At 40.6% G+C, this 16,035-nt stretch overlaps 1 protein-coding gene across 1 annotated transcript in view; it reads right to left on the bottom strand.

The window, feature by feature from the left end:
- Positions 1-15,612, bottom strand: part of CDH17 (cadherin 17) — a 37,080-nt gene extending 21,468 nt beyond the window's left edge. Inside the window, exons 1-7 of the mRNA XM_027818236.3 lie at positions 15,562-15,612; positions 10,073-10,174; positions 8,978-9,115; positions 6,952-7,090; positions 3,605-3,763; positions 2,405-2,604; positions 46-177 (exon numbers count right to left, since the gene is read on the bottom strand). Of these exons, the coding sequence (XP_027674037.2) occupies positions 46-177; positions 2,405-2,604; positions 3,605-3,763; positions 6,952-7,090; positions 8,978-9,115; positions 10,073-10,174; positions 15,562-15,612 (921 nt within the window). The remainder of the gene's footprint in view (positions 1-45; positions 178-2,404; positions 2,605-3,604; positions 3,764-6,951; positions 7,091-8,977; positions 9,116-10,072; positions 10,175-15,561) is intronic.
- Positions 15,613-16,035: the final 423 nt, after the last annotated feature.

Below are 16,035 nucleotides of genomic sequence, written 5' to 3'. Positions count from 1 at the left end.
AGACTTTGGGCTACTGTATCAGTCAGGTTTCTCATGTTTACTTACCAATTCCTTTTCTTCCCTATCCAAGGGTTCGGTCACATAAATAGTCCCATTCTGATCAATTGTAAATGGGAACCTGGGGATCCTCTCCTTTTCCAAAAGTCCATATTTTGCACCTGGCTCATTCCAGTGCACCTAAAATTCCCAAAATGAGTTAAGACAAAGGATTAAAAGTGTGCACTGAGCTGTAACTGGATGAAACGTTTGGAATGAAAAGGAAAAGACAAATTTCCTGTTTTGCACATTACTTAATTTTAGGTCATCTAACCATTTGGCAGGCCTTGGAACTGGGACTCAGAGGCCCAGATGATGGTCCCAGCTCTGCCACTGGTCTGCTGAATGACCTTGATCAAGTCACTCTCTTTGCCTCAGTTTCCTTATCTGTAAAATGTGGATAATAACACTTACCTCCTTTTAAAAGCACTTTGAGATCTAAGTGTTGAAAAGTGTTGTGTAAGAACGAGGTATATTATTACAGTATTGTAATGGCATCACACTAATTTACAGCATCTTTTTGTACCAGCCAACTTCTGTGCTTTTCCTCTTCAGCTTTAATCATCTTAGCAGTTTGGGTTCACAGATAGAAACATAGAGTGGCAAGCCAAATCTTAGGGCGTGGTGGGGGCAGGAGTAGTACACATAAAATTGTCAGACTGGTCTGGCACATAGGGTATTTTGTGTGGTCTTTCTATTTAAAATTAAACACAGTAAGCTTTTTTCATAAATTCTGAGTCTTTTTCTTACATAATAAAGGAGTAGGAGGTGCTGTTTAAATATATATATAGCACCTGCTAGTCCCCGCTCTACAGAGACACTGTTCATGTCTATGGGAAATTTTCATATAAATTATCCCAAAATGTAAATATCACTTTTGCTATATATGTTTCACATAGATCTTTCTTCCAGCTGCTATCTTTCTGGACTTGATCCTATTACCATTTAAATCCATGCCACACTCCTATTATCTTCAGTGGGAATAGAGTAAGGCCCATTATTTGCCATTTTCCAAACCAACTGTTCTCAAGAACAGAGTATGAATAATCTTGTAATACCCTAAGCATCAGTACATTGTGTGATCTAATGCCAAGTGAACTTCTAAGCACAGATATTTCTGGGTGTTTGCCTATTAGTTAATATTAACTGATGTCATTATGGCCATACCAATATAATCAGCCCAGTCTTCACTTGTGCTGCAGAATATCAGAGGAGGTGGGTGATATTATGGGAAATATGTGAATCTGAAGGAGGGCAGAAAGCTGATCTTAAGTCCTTTCTCGCTATTGTGAAGGTAGTGGTTGCACTGTATCTCACTAGATCTGGTTTAGGGCAAATACTTACCTCTAAAACTCCATGGACACACTGGGATCCATGCATGGTTAGTCTCCTCCCAAACTCTCACGTGGAGGGTGGGGAGGCAGCCTCAGTATTACCTTAAGAAGGGGTTGTAGGCTGCAGTGTGTCTGCCGGTAGAGCTGTATTGGAACTGCCAGAGAGTGTGGGGAAGCGGGAACACCAGATCCAGTTAAGAGGCACAAAATCTCTGCTAACCTTGCCCGATGCCTCCAGCTGACCTCCCAGGGACTTTAGGGGCTGAACCCTACTGTTTCCTCATGGATGGGGTGAGTGGGGGTGAGCATAACCAACCCTGCAACTGAAGAAGTTGGAGGACATTCCATAAGGGGAACTTGAGAGAGTTTTCCTCCCTGCTGGGCACCCTCCCATGAGTCTGTCTGTGAGAGAGGCAATCAAGCCCTACATTTACTATTCCGGTGGTAGTACCTAGCACTACCCATATTTTTCCCAGCTGTTGTATTCCCCATCTGTAAAAATCCTCCCTGCATTCTTTAAAAGACTAATTCTCTATTACATCAATGGGCTCTTGCTTTTGTAATTCATATTGTGCCAAACAGCCTTGGAATGAGTATCCTTTCTGTTCCTTAGAGTTTTCTGTACATCAGCAGAGTTCCCTATGCATTGCCTGCATTTCACAGAATATACCAAGACTAGCACTTTCTGTAAACTTGAGTGGGAAAATCCTTGTGTCACTGTGACATTGACATTGGTCTGGGTTGTACCTTAATCATCTCCTTAGCATCCATTCCATAATAAGGATATTATAGGGAAATCCACACTAACACCCTCTTCCAGTTTATGTAAAATATGACCAAGGGGCCAAATCTTGAAATCCATATTCCATTTTTACTCAGTCCTTCCTCAGCCCAAACTCCCATGGACGGCAATATCCAACACGGAAGATATACCAAAGTCTTGATAACTGGAAGAAGATCCTGCAGGTGGCAGGGAACATTTAGGGCTTGTAGATGCCCTGACATCAGTCATTTCTGTGATTTCTAGTTCCTACCTGCATGATATAGATGGGATGAGGCTCAGTAGAGTTTTCTTTGATAGATGCTTTTGGAGGTGCCTTCCAAAGGTTCTCCTTCACAGTTATTTCCACGTCAGTGTTACTGGTTAAAGCGTTCTCTGACATTCCTGCCAAATCCTTCACTGTGACAACAAGGGTGAACATATCCTGCTTTTGGTGATTTAATAAACGAGATCCTAGAGAACAAAACAAAGAGACATGAGAGAAACTAAGCAAAAGCTCTGTTACTGGTACCTTGTTTAACTGCAGAGAAATCCTAACCTCTGCTTTGTATACATCCATTGAGGTATCTTGCTTTTACAACTGTTAGTCTAGGCTTCTCTTCATGAACTTAAAGATGAGTCTCTGTGTTAGAAGTTGGGAAATAGGCAAAAGCGGCACTCCAAGAGAGGCAATGGGTACTAGCTAGTACAGGTAATGTTTTAGGATCTGATCAAACTCCCTTTGAAGTCAGTGGAAGTCATTCCACTGATTTCACTGGGAGTTGGATAAGACTTTTAGCCTGCTAAATTGCTTCAATTTCCGAAAAAGTTGAGAATTACTGTTTTGAGAGATACACTCTCAGAAAAAAAATTAAAAATCAAATGTGGAGTTGCATAGTTGGAGATACACCTGTTCATGACAAATTCCTAAACTAGTACTGGTTCCAGCATATTTAGATTGTAATCTCATTAAGACATGGGCTGTCTCTTTGTTCTGTGTTTGTACAGCACCTCGCACAATGGGGTCCCAGGCACTACCAAAATAAAAAATAATTAATAATAGTAATAACAGCAAATGAGACTATAGTTCTGTAAATAGCTCCCATTCACTTCAGTCGGAGTCACAAATGCTCCATACCTCTCAGTATCAGGGCAGGCCCTTAAAAAATATGTCCCATGGGCTAACTTTATTCTGTGGATTGGTTGGAAAGGAGCTTTCTTCTTTTATCTTGATTCAAGTCCCTCCTAGACCCACTTCTTCCACAATGATCACAAGAAGAGGCTTAAATAAATAGTGAAGGAAAACCCCTCCTAAGTTATCTCTCTTCTGGGTTTCCCTGTGCTCTCTGTTTTTAGTATATAGACTCCTCAAGTCAGGAAGTAACTGTTGTTATTTTGTGTCACGTACAGCATGGAACTCGTGGTTGGTGCTTAACATACAAACAATAACAATACTAATGAGAATTTTACATACCAGTCTCACTTGTGGAGATTGCTCCAGTTACGTTATCAATCTGAAAAAGCATATGAATATAAGGGTTGGGGAAGTGGTGGAGAATGCTGTAACTCAGCTGTGCATTGGGAGTTGTAGGATCATCATGGTCAGTGGCATGGACATACATGAAGGGTTTGCCTGTTTGGATATAGAAGAAAAGCCAGTAAGAGAATGGAGAAAGGGCCTTGATTCTCTAATCCATGCATGTGCAGCTCAGCTGAAGGGGGGATGTGCTTGCAGCTCCCTGATTCAGTGCCTCACATGTCCTGTACAAGTTAGGGTTGCACAGAGCAGCCTTAATTTACATCATTGGCATAAGTAAGGTCCCTCACCCCCTCTGACATGCCCCTGACATGCTGCCGCTTTCCCCTTACACTAGGTTGGGGACTGGCTGATGCAGGGTGTGGCAGTGGCATCTCAGCCGCGTTCCACCTGCACGGAGTTCCTTGGGAAGGGGGGATTCTCTGACAGCTCTCTTTGGGTAGTTTAGTGGCACATTGTGGTGCTTCTGCAAATAATCCATCACAGAGTGTTTAGAGAACATGCAACACTGTTACTGCATTTAGAATTGTTACCATTAAAGAGGCTGTTCTACACTATAGCTGGTCACAAGTTGGGATTTTGGTTTCATGGAAAAGGTTGACATAGCAAAATTTGGTTTTGTTCCAGAACAAAAAGAAATACTTCTGAAATTTCCTGCAAAATGGCAATTCAAAAAAAAAATCATTTGGGAAAATGTAATTTGGGAAAAATTTCACATCAAAATGAAATGTCTTTTGAAATGTATTTTTTCCATTTCTACATTTTTATTATTTGTACATTATTTAATGACATGTCAGTGGTAATAGTGCATAGTATGACATACCATAACATACCCACTCATGTCCTAATATAACAGGACATGTCTTTTTTTTTAATTAAGGGCAGATACTACTTCGTACAGATTGAAACATTTTAGTTTATTTTTGATCAAAGTGTCTCATATTTGTAACAAAACATAACAGAAGAACAGCCGTACTGGGCCAGACCAGTGGTCCATTTAGCCCTGCATCCCATCTTCTGACAGTGGCCAGGGCCAGGTGCTTCACAGGGAATAAACAGAACAGGGCAATTGTTGAGTGATCCATCCCCTGTTATCCAGTCCCAGCACCTGGAAGTCAGAGGCTTAGGGACACCCAGACCATGGGGTTGCATCCCTGACCATTTTGGCTAGTAGCCATTGATGGACCCATCCTCCATGACGTTATCTAATTCTTTCTTGAACCCTGTTATACTTTGGTCTTCACAACATTCCCTAGCAACAAGTTCCACAGGTTGGTTTTGTGCTGTGTAAAGAAGTACTTTTTTGTTCGTTTTAACCTGCTGCCTATTAATTTCATTGGGTGAACTCTGATTCTTGCAGTATGGTAAAGGGCAAATAACACTTCCTTATTTACTCTCTCCACACCATCCGTGATTTTATAGACCTCGATCAAGTCCCCCCTCAGTCGTCTCTTTTCTAAGCTAAACAGTCTGTCTTTTTAATTTCTCCTCATATGGAATCTGTTCCATACCCTTTATTGTTTTTGTTGCCCTTCTCTGTACATTTTCCAATTCTAATATATCTTCTTTCAGATGTGGCGAACAGAACTGCATGCAGTATTCAAGATGTGGGTGCACCATGAATTTCTGTTGTGGATTTATGATATTTTCTGTTTTGTTATCTATCCCTTTCCTAATGGTTACTAACATTCTGTTCGCTTTTGTGACTGCCGCTGCACACTGACCAGATGTTTTCAGAGAACTATCCACGATGACTCCAAGATCTCTTTCTTGGAGCTAATTCAGACCCCATCATTTTATATGGATAGTTGGGATTATGTTTTCCAGTGTCCATTAGTTGGCATTCATCAACATTGATTTTCACCTGCCATTTTGTTGCCCAGTCACCCAGTTTTGTGAGAACCCTTTGTAACACTTCACAGTCAATTTTGGACTTAACTGTGTTGAGTAATTTTGTATTATCGGCAAACTTTGTCATCTCACTGTTTACCTCTGTTTACAAAACAATTTGACCCTTTTCACTACAATACAAACAACAGACACTTTTGATTTTTTTCAGTCTGTTATGTAGCAGTTGCCATAATTTTTTAAAAATAAAATATTTGACTATTATATTGTCAAAATATGACATGAAAATATGTGACATCATATTATGCACCATTACCACTGACATTCATTAAATAATGTAAAAATAATTTTAAAATGAAAAACGTAAAATAAAGTTCAAAATAAAAATTTCATTTTGAAACTAAATTTTTAAATTTTTCCAAAGCAAAAAAAAATTTTCGAATGAAAAAATTTTGCTTTGGGAAACATTTTTCTTGCAGGAAATTTCATTGAATTTTGATATGATTTTGTGAATATTTTCAGTTCAATCAAAATGGTATTTTCCGATGGAAAACTGGTTGAACAAACATTTTCAGACATGTATAATAGACTTTTTTGTGAAAAGCATAATGTGGAACATTAAGAGCTAGGGGAGCGTATATCAAAGCATGGAACTGTGAACAAACTTTTAAACTTTAATTGTTTATCCATTCAACATATAAAAAAACCCTATCACCTGGGTGAACTGCAAATATACTCAAGAACTACTGCATTCCTTTCTTGCCTGCTCGAGCCACAGATTCCTGTACTTTACTAAAAGCTCCTTTTTGGTTCCATGATCATAGTGTTAATAGCTGGTTATGTCTCTTTTTCCATTCTCTTGGCTCTTATCACTGGTTTCCATACTTTTATGACTTCTAAATTGGTTTACTGCAATCGACAAAACAAAACTACTTGGAAACTACTGATGGTGCAGCCCGCTTTCTGGGCAGTGTTTTGCCACAGGAAATATAAATAACCAATTATCTAACAGCTCTAGTGGCATCTTTTTTTCCCCCTCTAGGGTGATCTATAAAGATCTAAATAATTTAGATCCCTAGTAACACCTACTTTCTGTGTGATCTTGGGCATGTTTTTTAACTTCTTTTAGCTTCAGCTTCCATGAGTAGTGCACAATGGGGATAGTGATATTTACTTACTAAATAATGTTTGTAATGTGGTAAGTTCTGTGAAACATTTCAGCTGTGATAGACACAAACCACTCTGTTTACCTGTGTGCTATTTGTATTATACTGTACCCAGTCATGCCTTTAGTTTGTGATATCCTTTGTGACAAGGTGCTATTCTTTGTTTAGCATTTTCAATCTACTATATTGCACAATGCTCATTAAATGGCACGGTATACATTTTAAATAGTAACAATAATAATATTAATTATTAATGATAATGGCCTTTACCTGGACGGGAATTCTCCCATACTACTGCTTTGTATTTTGACTTGTCAAACTTTGGTGGGTTGTCATTAATATCCTGAACATTGATAGTAATAGAGTAGGGACCTTTCACTTTCTCTCCCACTTCATTCAGAGCCTCCACCTAATATTGAAAAGCAAAAGAAATGGCCAGGAAAGATTTTCACTTAAGTGAGTTGGAAATTTGTATCCAGCATGTTAAAGCTGAAGAGTAAAAACAGTCTGAACCTGATCATTTTCATGTGAAGATGAGACTCCATAACAGTCATGACAGCAACTGCTGAGATACACTCAATAAATCTTGGTTCCACTTCATTTCAAAGTGAGTTTCACTGGAATGGAGCATCATTAGCATATACCCTTATTATAGTTGTTTTATTTTAAGCTTCATTAGTCATGACACTGTTCGTCAGATGGTTTTCATTGCACAGTATACCAACGATATAAAGTAGCCCCTGATGTTAGTGACCTGTTTCAGTAGCTGTCTGATCTCCATGGTGGAGACCAGGTAGGTCTTAGGTCTGGAAGGTGCTGGACCAGGGCAGAGTGCTCAGCACCGTTCAGGAGCGACTCCTTAATGCTTGTCTTCTTCATATAGAAATGGATGTTTTCCATACCACAATGACAAAAGCATGAGTATGTGTCTGCTTGAGTATGCTATTCTGCAAGTGGCCAGAAAAAGTAAACTGAGCCACAAGGTCAGCCTGAGGAATTAGCGACAGAACAGTGTGTTAGTAGAGCTGTCCAGGAATGGGATTTTCCTTCACATAAACATTTTTGAGATTTTGGCATTGTCAGCTGCCTGCCTGGTTTTTAAAAAACCAAACTGAAAAAAAAAATTCCCTCCTGTGTATCAGCCTGACACCCTGTCCCAATTTCTCTCCCCACCTCCAGTCTCTGTCTTATCAGACTCGTTGGCCCAATCTACTTCATTCACTCCTCCCCCACAATCCAGGTCCTCTCCCCTTTGTATTCAAATTAGACAGTATCCTCCTCCATGCTGCCTGGATTCCAGCCAGGGGCTCAATGAGAGGACAAGAAAGACAGGCTCCCTGCTCTGAGTTCTGGTGCCTGGCCCCACCCTGCCCTAGAGCAGTAATTACAGGGAAATTCTAGTTTCACCCTTGTATTGCTGGCCTGGAGCATGGTCAGGCACTCTGAGAGGATGGTGCATGTGGAGTGTGGTCAGCTCTAGGAGCTGTGAGAGGCTTGAACATGGATGGAATCTTCAGCTGCTAAAATGGCAGATGTCTCTATTGAGCATGTGCAAACTGTAACTTTTCAAAGGCTTTTAACTTGTCCAAATTTGGGCAGATTTTCCCGAGGGTGACCTAGGGCAAATCCTTGACACAAAGGCTTTCCCCCTGATAAATTTCAAACCCCTGCTCCAAAGCATGAGCCATTAGTGCCGTTCAAAGAAAAGGACATCAGAAACGTTTAACATGGGCAAAACAATTTCTTTCCCTACCCTTGTTCTTGGAAACAGCTGAACCACACTGGCTGAAATTAAAAAACAAAAAATCAGCCCGGGGCAGACACCCAGCATGAAAAATTTCAACCCAAATGGTTAAAATTGGGCAAAGTTATAAGACACTGAAAACAGGATCTTATAATGGAAGGGTCAGGCAGCCATAGTGATAAGTGGCTCTCCCAGCCCTGCTTCTAGTACAGTCAGACCTGGATCATTTGTAAAAGGTTTATCCAAGTACGAAGCATTCAGAACACATTTTCAGTGTCCCAATCCCTCTCCTCTGATGACAGTAGCCCTCCACTGTAAAAGCGGAAACAAGCACTCAAATAAACGAATAGAACATAGCCAGCTGTCCCCATGCTGCCAGATGAGGAGAAATGTCCTGGAGTCAAACTCTCTACTGGCAATGAATTAGTTGGCAACAGAGGTTGGGAGGAAATTTCAACTGATGTGTTAATTTCAAATTTCAGCAAAAAAATTAATTAATTAATAACCCTCCCCAACCCTTTTTCAGCCTGCTCTATTTCTCATTTATTTCACCTGTAGCCTGTGGATTGCTTTGGTTTCCCTGTCTAGAGACCCGTTGAGATAGAGATAGCCTTTCTTTGACGCGATCTCGATGACGCCATCTTTTTCACCAGACAGTCTCAAACTGACAGCAGGCGGCTCCATTGTAAACTAGAGAGTAAAGAAAAAAGTCAGGGGAAGAGGTTCCTTTTCAGGAATATTTCAGAGAATTTAACTTATTTAATTCACAATTTTTTTAAATTCCTTGTCAACATTGCTCCTTGCTAGAGTGGGCAAATGATATGCAAACACATTGGTGTTTTCCCTGTCTTAAATTAGTAGATGAATCATTGTTAACATTACTTTCCCAGCTCTAGGATGCAGTAAGGGGGAAAGCAGACATCTGTCTAAAATGGAGGCTGGTCTGAATACAGGAATGGAAAAAACATAACACACTCATCCTCCATCTATTTGAGTATTGGCTCTGCTATTCATCTTTCACTAGAAACAATGCTCGTGACACTTGGAGCGACTATCACTGTGGGTAAAGGGAATCTCTAAAGGAAAGGAAATCAGGTAGAATGCAGTTCACAGATTCATAGATTCCTAGGCTGAACAGACCATTGTGATAATCTAATCTGACCTGTTATATAACTAGAGCAAATCTTTTTAAAAAACAACCAATCTTAAATTCAAAATTGCCAGTGATGGAGACTCCACCGCCACCCATGGTAAATTGTTCCCATGGTTAATTACCCTCACTGTCAAAAATGTAGGTGTTATTTCCAGTCTGAATTTGTCTAGTTTCAGCTTTCAGCCATTGGATCTTGTTATGCCTTTGTCTGATTGACTGAACATGAACGGCATGTAATTTCTTAAATTCATCCTCTAGGAATGCTGATTATAGCAATACACTATTTTAGATGTATCCTCTTGGAACTTATTTGAGAGAGGCTGATGCTTTACATTTTATCAGCAGGCACTAAATTATAAAAGTCAAAGTTTCTATCATAACACATCTTTGGGGCTGCTGTTCTTATTGAAATCAACAGCAAAACTCTCATGGATATCAATGAGCATAGGATGGGTCTTTTGAACAAAGAGCGAACACTCAGAGTTAATGATTACCTGGTATAATACATGAACTCCAATTGTACCTTCTGATACAGAAAATGTCATGTCTTGCAGAGGTCCACTGATATACAATTCATTCATACCATGGCACGCAGCCTGTGCAGGAGGGAAGTGGAGGAAGATGAACAATATCTTTTCTATGCTAGTTGCAATTCAACAGTGGCCCTATCATCACTGCAGTATAAAAAAAGATGCTTTTTTAAAAAAAAATTTGCACTAAAATAATGTAAAGTGAACAGTGCTGAGAATGGCTGGCTTTTAATATAGATTTTTAATGTATTTTTAATGATTTCTAATGCTGGTTTTTAATGTAGATCCATTTTTTAAATTGATGTTATTTTTTAAAATTCTATTTCAGAACAAATATTTAAATGCTGCCTTTTCCAAAGTAAATATATTACTTAATTAAATGTCACATGCTCAGCTTGCAAAAGGAACCAATTTGTGTGCACAAAAGGACTGAGGGCTAGATTGAGACCATACATCTAGTCAGAGCTGTAACTAGGCATTTTAGCACCTGGGGTAATCAAGCATATTTGCACCCCCTAGAAGCAATGTGGGGTGGGACATGCAGGGTCACATTGCCCACCCCCCAGATTTCTGCTTCCGTTTAGCACAGATGTTTCAAACTGTGGGGCACACCCACCTAGGGGCACACCCCACAGTTTGAAAATGGTTGCCTCTTGCCAGGAGCCAGCGGATCAGAAGCTGATGGGAGGCACCTGGCCTGCTTGGGCCCCTGGCTCTTCATGCCCTCCCTGCCCTACTTTCTGAGCCAGCCACCTCTGTATGGGCGGGTGCTCCCCAAGCATGGCGGGCAACACAGCTCTGAGCTGTGCCCCTGACACACTCTTGCCTCTCCCCAGCAGAGCCCAGCTGCTATGAGATGCTCCCCATGGGCTTGCTCACTGCTGTGGAGCAGCAGCAGAACCAGAGACAGCAGCTGGCTCAAGAGGGCATCGCTGGCTGGCATTGGGCTCCTTCAGCATGAAGAGCCAAGGGCCCAAGTGGGCCAGGCTTCTCCCAGCAGCTTCCAATCCACCAACTCCTGGCAGGAGGTGACAGTTTTCAAACTGTGCTAAATGGAAGGCAAAAATCTCTGGGGGAGGGGCACATGACTCTGCATGTCCACCCCACACATACACACACACATACCGCCCCATTTTTCCACCCCTGCGCCTTTGCACCCTGGGCAGCTGTCTCACTTGCCCCACCCTGGTTACAGCCCTGTGTCTAGCCCCCTATAAGGGACAGCAGATAGCTACGCTGCCCTAAGAGCAGCTTATTTTCATTCTGACTGGTGTCCTGGAGGCTCTGCCCACTCCCAGCTAACATGCCTGTGGTATTGGGGGCGGGGAGGGGCTGTGGTGCCTGCTCTTCCATCCCCTCCTCAGAGTGCTCATGTGGGGGAAGGGGGTCAGGGTTTATGCCCCTTACTCCTCTGCTTGTCCATGTAAGGGCAAGTGACAATCTTGCCCAAAATATGCCAGTGGGTTGAGCTGAGAGCAGAACGGGCCAGGGCCTACCAAGTTTCCAAAGGGTGGTTCTTAACTACAAACAGTGAGGAAAAATGATTTTCAAAATGATGACGAATACCCTTCACAGTGTGTGCCTGTGGATTCTGTCACCTGATTTCTGATATTCATATTCTTTATTTCTTCTTTTTCAAAACTGACTTGTCTTCATCTCACTGGCTGACAAATCTAGACTACAGCCTGTACAGCAATAGTCTTCCCTGTGTACTTCGCTACTGAGAACATAATGTAAATACACTGCAGTAATTATTGTCTTTTTAATGGGATTGACGTTCATTGTAAACGTCAGTGTTCCAGCACATTTGTGGTTATGACCAAAGCTCCCTAGGAGCAGACATGCTGTTCAAAGTTTGCTTCCTGCTCTAATATCTTGCTGTGTTATTAAAAAAATTAAATAAAACCAGTTTTCTGAACCAGCTTTTAACATATACACATTAATGTTTCAGTAAGCTCCAACATTTACAGACCATTTTTAAAAAGTGCTTTTAATGGATTAATAATGTGCAAACATTTAGAACATCCATAGTGCAAGTCATTTCCTTCCCATTAACTTTATTTTAGTTTTGCCAGGGAAAACACAGAACAACTGATCATCATAATGGTACCTGATTAAAGTAGGGACATGGTATGTGATGTCAATACAATTTCCTTAATAAAAACATAACACCATCGGAGTTGTTTATATGAAATTACACACACAAAACTATGTTAAAAGTTACTCAAAAGTTAGGAACTGCCAGAATAAAGGTTGCCTGGAAACCACGATTCAACTCCTTTGTGCACAGGCATTATGATAGCCTCTAATTAATTTCATGATTACATACTGTTTTTTCCACAGATTCCTGCCTCTTTCAGTGCACAGGCTGGAGCTGCTTTGAGGATGAATCAAGGTTGTGCAGGGAAGGCGGCTGTTGTCTGTGGGACTCCCTGACTCATTTGTTGCAGAAGTTGGAAAGTGTGTAGTGAATGAGGCAGAGAATTAGGATCTCATAACTAAGGCAGTCGAATGCCACCCGTGAAAGCTGGAGTCTAGCCCTGCCTCTGCCACATAATTCCAATGTGAGGCTAAACAAGTCACTTAAACCAAACTTTTCACTTGGGTGGTCACTAATTGCATGTTCATCATTTTCTGGGTGCCCAACTTGAGACTCTGGGCCCTGACTTTCAGAGGTGCTGAGCACTCACAGTTGCAACTGAAGTCAGTGGGAGCAGTGTTTTGATCATATTAAGTACTACGTAATGCTAAGTACTCTGAAAAAATAGGTCCTAAGTATCTCAAATTGGACACCCAAAATTAGTGGAGACTTTGACCTTAATCTTTCTATGCCTCAACTCTTCATCTGTAAAACCACCACACCTCACAGGGGTGTTGTGAAAAGCATCAGTGCCACAGAAAAGCCCATGACAAAATTAATAATTCTGTCTTCAGGGCAGAGTTTGAACATTGAGGATAAATCAAAATATTGAATAGCTGTTCATTAAGTGGGCACTGGCCAACCTATGCATTGAATGAGGCAGGAAAATTGTATGTGATTGTGTAATTAAAGATTGCATCATAATGCTACTGGAATAAAATCACTTTTATTCCAGACCAGTGTGTCCACATATGGAATTATACCAGCATAGCTATAGTGGTATAATTATACTGCTGTGTACTGCTGGTCATTTTCCCTGTGGCGATAAGCCTGGTGAGTGAATTTTGTCTGTTGGATGCCTTCCACCATAAATAAGATCCAGTCCTTTGTGGAGAAATTCACAACAGAAATCCAGAGTCACAGGGCTAGAGCCACAAAGGGATTTAGGTGCCTAACTGCTGTGGTAGGTGCCTATGTCCAAAATTTAGATCCTCAAAACCCTCGCTCAGCTGCCACCTAAGCATGTAGGCACCTAAAGTATCTAAGCACCCAAATGTCTGCCATAATGCCCCCCCCACACACACATCTGGAATCTGTCAGTGAGCCTGCACACAGCCCCCTGAATAAATCCTGACACCTATCTCATACCTCATCCCAGGCAGGATCCTCAGACTAGGTGTTCCCTGCCTATCTTGCCTGCAGGGCTCAATCCCATAGGCATTCTCGGTTTCCTATCCCACTCTGCATGATTTGCTCCCATATCTCCCAGGAAAGTACCCTAAACACTGAGCTATGGAATATTCTGGGGTGGGGCTCTTTCTCTCAATCTCTCCCCTTGAAACTCTTCCACTTTGTATAAATAATTATAGAGTCATTAAAACAAGGACTTGAGTCTCCTGCCTCCTACATGAGTACCCCAACCTCTAGGCTATAACACTGGTGTCATACTCTCTGGCCCACTGAATATTTAATTATTTATACAAAGTGGACCGATACTGAACTTAAGTTCTCTTCATGGATCTAGCCCCTGGGGATTATGCAGCAAAGTGCAGCTGTATTCGAAGTATTCAAGACAAGTGTATTCAAAGTACATGCTTCCATACTTACTTTTCAGGGAAAGACTTTATACAGGCTATGACAGAGGACTCACTACAATTTACCATGAAATGCTATTGTGCTGTGTTTCAGGTGAAGTTCAGCTGACGGTGGCTCCTGCTGAGGCAGAATGATGACCATGGAGCTGCCACCTTTACTTACATAGTGTTTGTGCCCTATTGTGCAAGTAGGCTCAGGGAGTTCAGAAGGGCTACTCAAGATCCCTCTCAACAAGAGCAAAGGAGGCAGAATCCAGCCTGATAGGTTGTAATCTGGTTTTTTTTATTGTTGTTGGCCATTGGTTTTGGAGGGATTTTACTTTGTCATGTTTCATGGATGATGTGCCTATTCTGAAGGAACAAGGCTAATACTGTGCAGTCTAACTGTAGGGTTCAAAGTTTAGCTCTTGTATCAAACAACAGCTATCTCATCCTGTCAATTAAAACTGCTTTATGTGAGCCATAAACATTTCCTAATGCATGAGTATGTTGTGAATCATTATTCATGAACCAACAAGGAAGAACTGTTTACCTCTTTGGTCTAGTTTCTGTTTGGCAGTTGCTACAATCCTGTACAAACTAACTATAACCGTTGCAGTACAATTTCAGGAGTTCTATAGGTGCACTCATTGGCAATAAAAATGTGAAGTACAATAAGGAACATAGGGTGAGTCTTGCAATCCTATGTTCACACAAGTAGTCTACTGAGGACAATAGGATTTATGAGAGTGATGGTTATACCGGTCTCCATATTGTGGGGGGAGGCATTGTTTTATTATAGGTTTAGATCTGACTTTTTTATACTTTATGTTAGTTACAAATGCAGCTTACAGCCCAAATCCTTCAGCCTATACATATATCAGTAATTTCATTGACTTCAATGGGCCTGCTCCCATAAATGGGGATTACTCATATGTGTAAAGGTTGAAGGTTTAGGCCATAGATAAGCCACTGCAAATTGATTTAAGTGGAGAAATGAAGTTAAGTAAAATAAATAATAGGTATGATTTAAATGATATAGCACTGTATGTCCTAGGAAAATGCATTTATATAACAGCACAAGGGTAAATTATAATACAGAGCATAGCACTAAACTAGTGTAAAAAGTTATCACTGTTTGATGATGTAGGGTGGAATCATTTTCAAATCTTTATTAATGTGAGGTTCAGCTACAGCAAAGAGAAATATGACACCATGTCTTAATCGTTCTTCCTTAGCAGATTCAGTTACTATAGGAGAAGTATAAGATCTTTTTATTTAAAGCTTGTCACCAAACTGTTTTTTAAATGACTGACATTAATTGTAATCTTTCAAATAAGAACATGAATGTCCAGGATTTTTGTCCACTGTCCATATTATAAAAATTCTATATAAAATATGTTGCCCATCGTACTTGTATACTGAAATGCCATTTATGAAAGATAGTTTAAGGGCCTGGATACATCTGTTGATATTCATGGGTTTTTACCAACTAAACAAAGGAAAAAGCAATCACTCACCAGGTGAAATACCAGGAGATAGAGTAGATGAAGTCCACAGAGCTTAAACATCTTGATTTCTTTTATTTTGGCTCCTGTGAATGATTACATAATAGTTTACAATCCATTTATCTTAGTCCATCATTCCATATATTTATAAATAAAGGTTTAAGCCAAACTTTTAAAACCTGGGTGCCAAAAGTCAAGCTCCCAAATCCATATATAGGCACCTAAATTAATGCTAAATTAAAGCCTCCCGAATTTCAAAACAACTGAGCACTCATAACTCTCAATGACAGCCGGGGCAGTTCAGCACTCTTACATTTAAGGTCACTATTCAGGAGCCCATCACAAGGAACCCAGCTTTGAAAACTGTGGGCTCAGTTGTGTGTATCACTTCCTGTCGTAAATCTAGGAGACTGATGGAAATGAAATTCTCTTCTCCTCGGGTTAGAACACTTCCACTTAAAGAACTAGGCCAATTCTGTAAAACAG

This window comes from Chelonia mydas, chromosome 2 (genome assembly GCF_015237465.2).
Source record: "Chelonia mydas isolate rCheMyd1 chromosome 2, rCheMyd1.pri.v2, whole genome shotgun sequence".
NCBI lineage: Eukaryota > Metazoa > Chordata > Testudines > Cheloniidae > Chelonia > Chelonia mydas.
The sequence above is the reverse complement of the archived record's forward strand: the minus strand, read 5'-3'. Positions and strand labels throughout refer to the sequence as shown.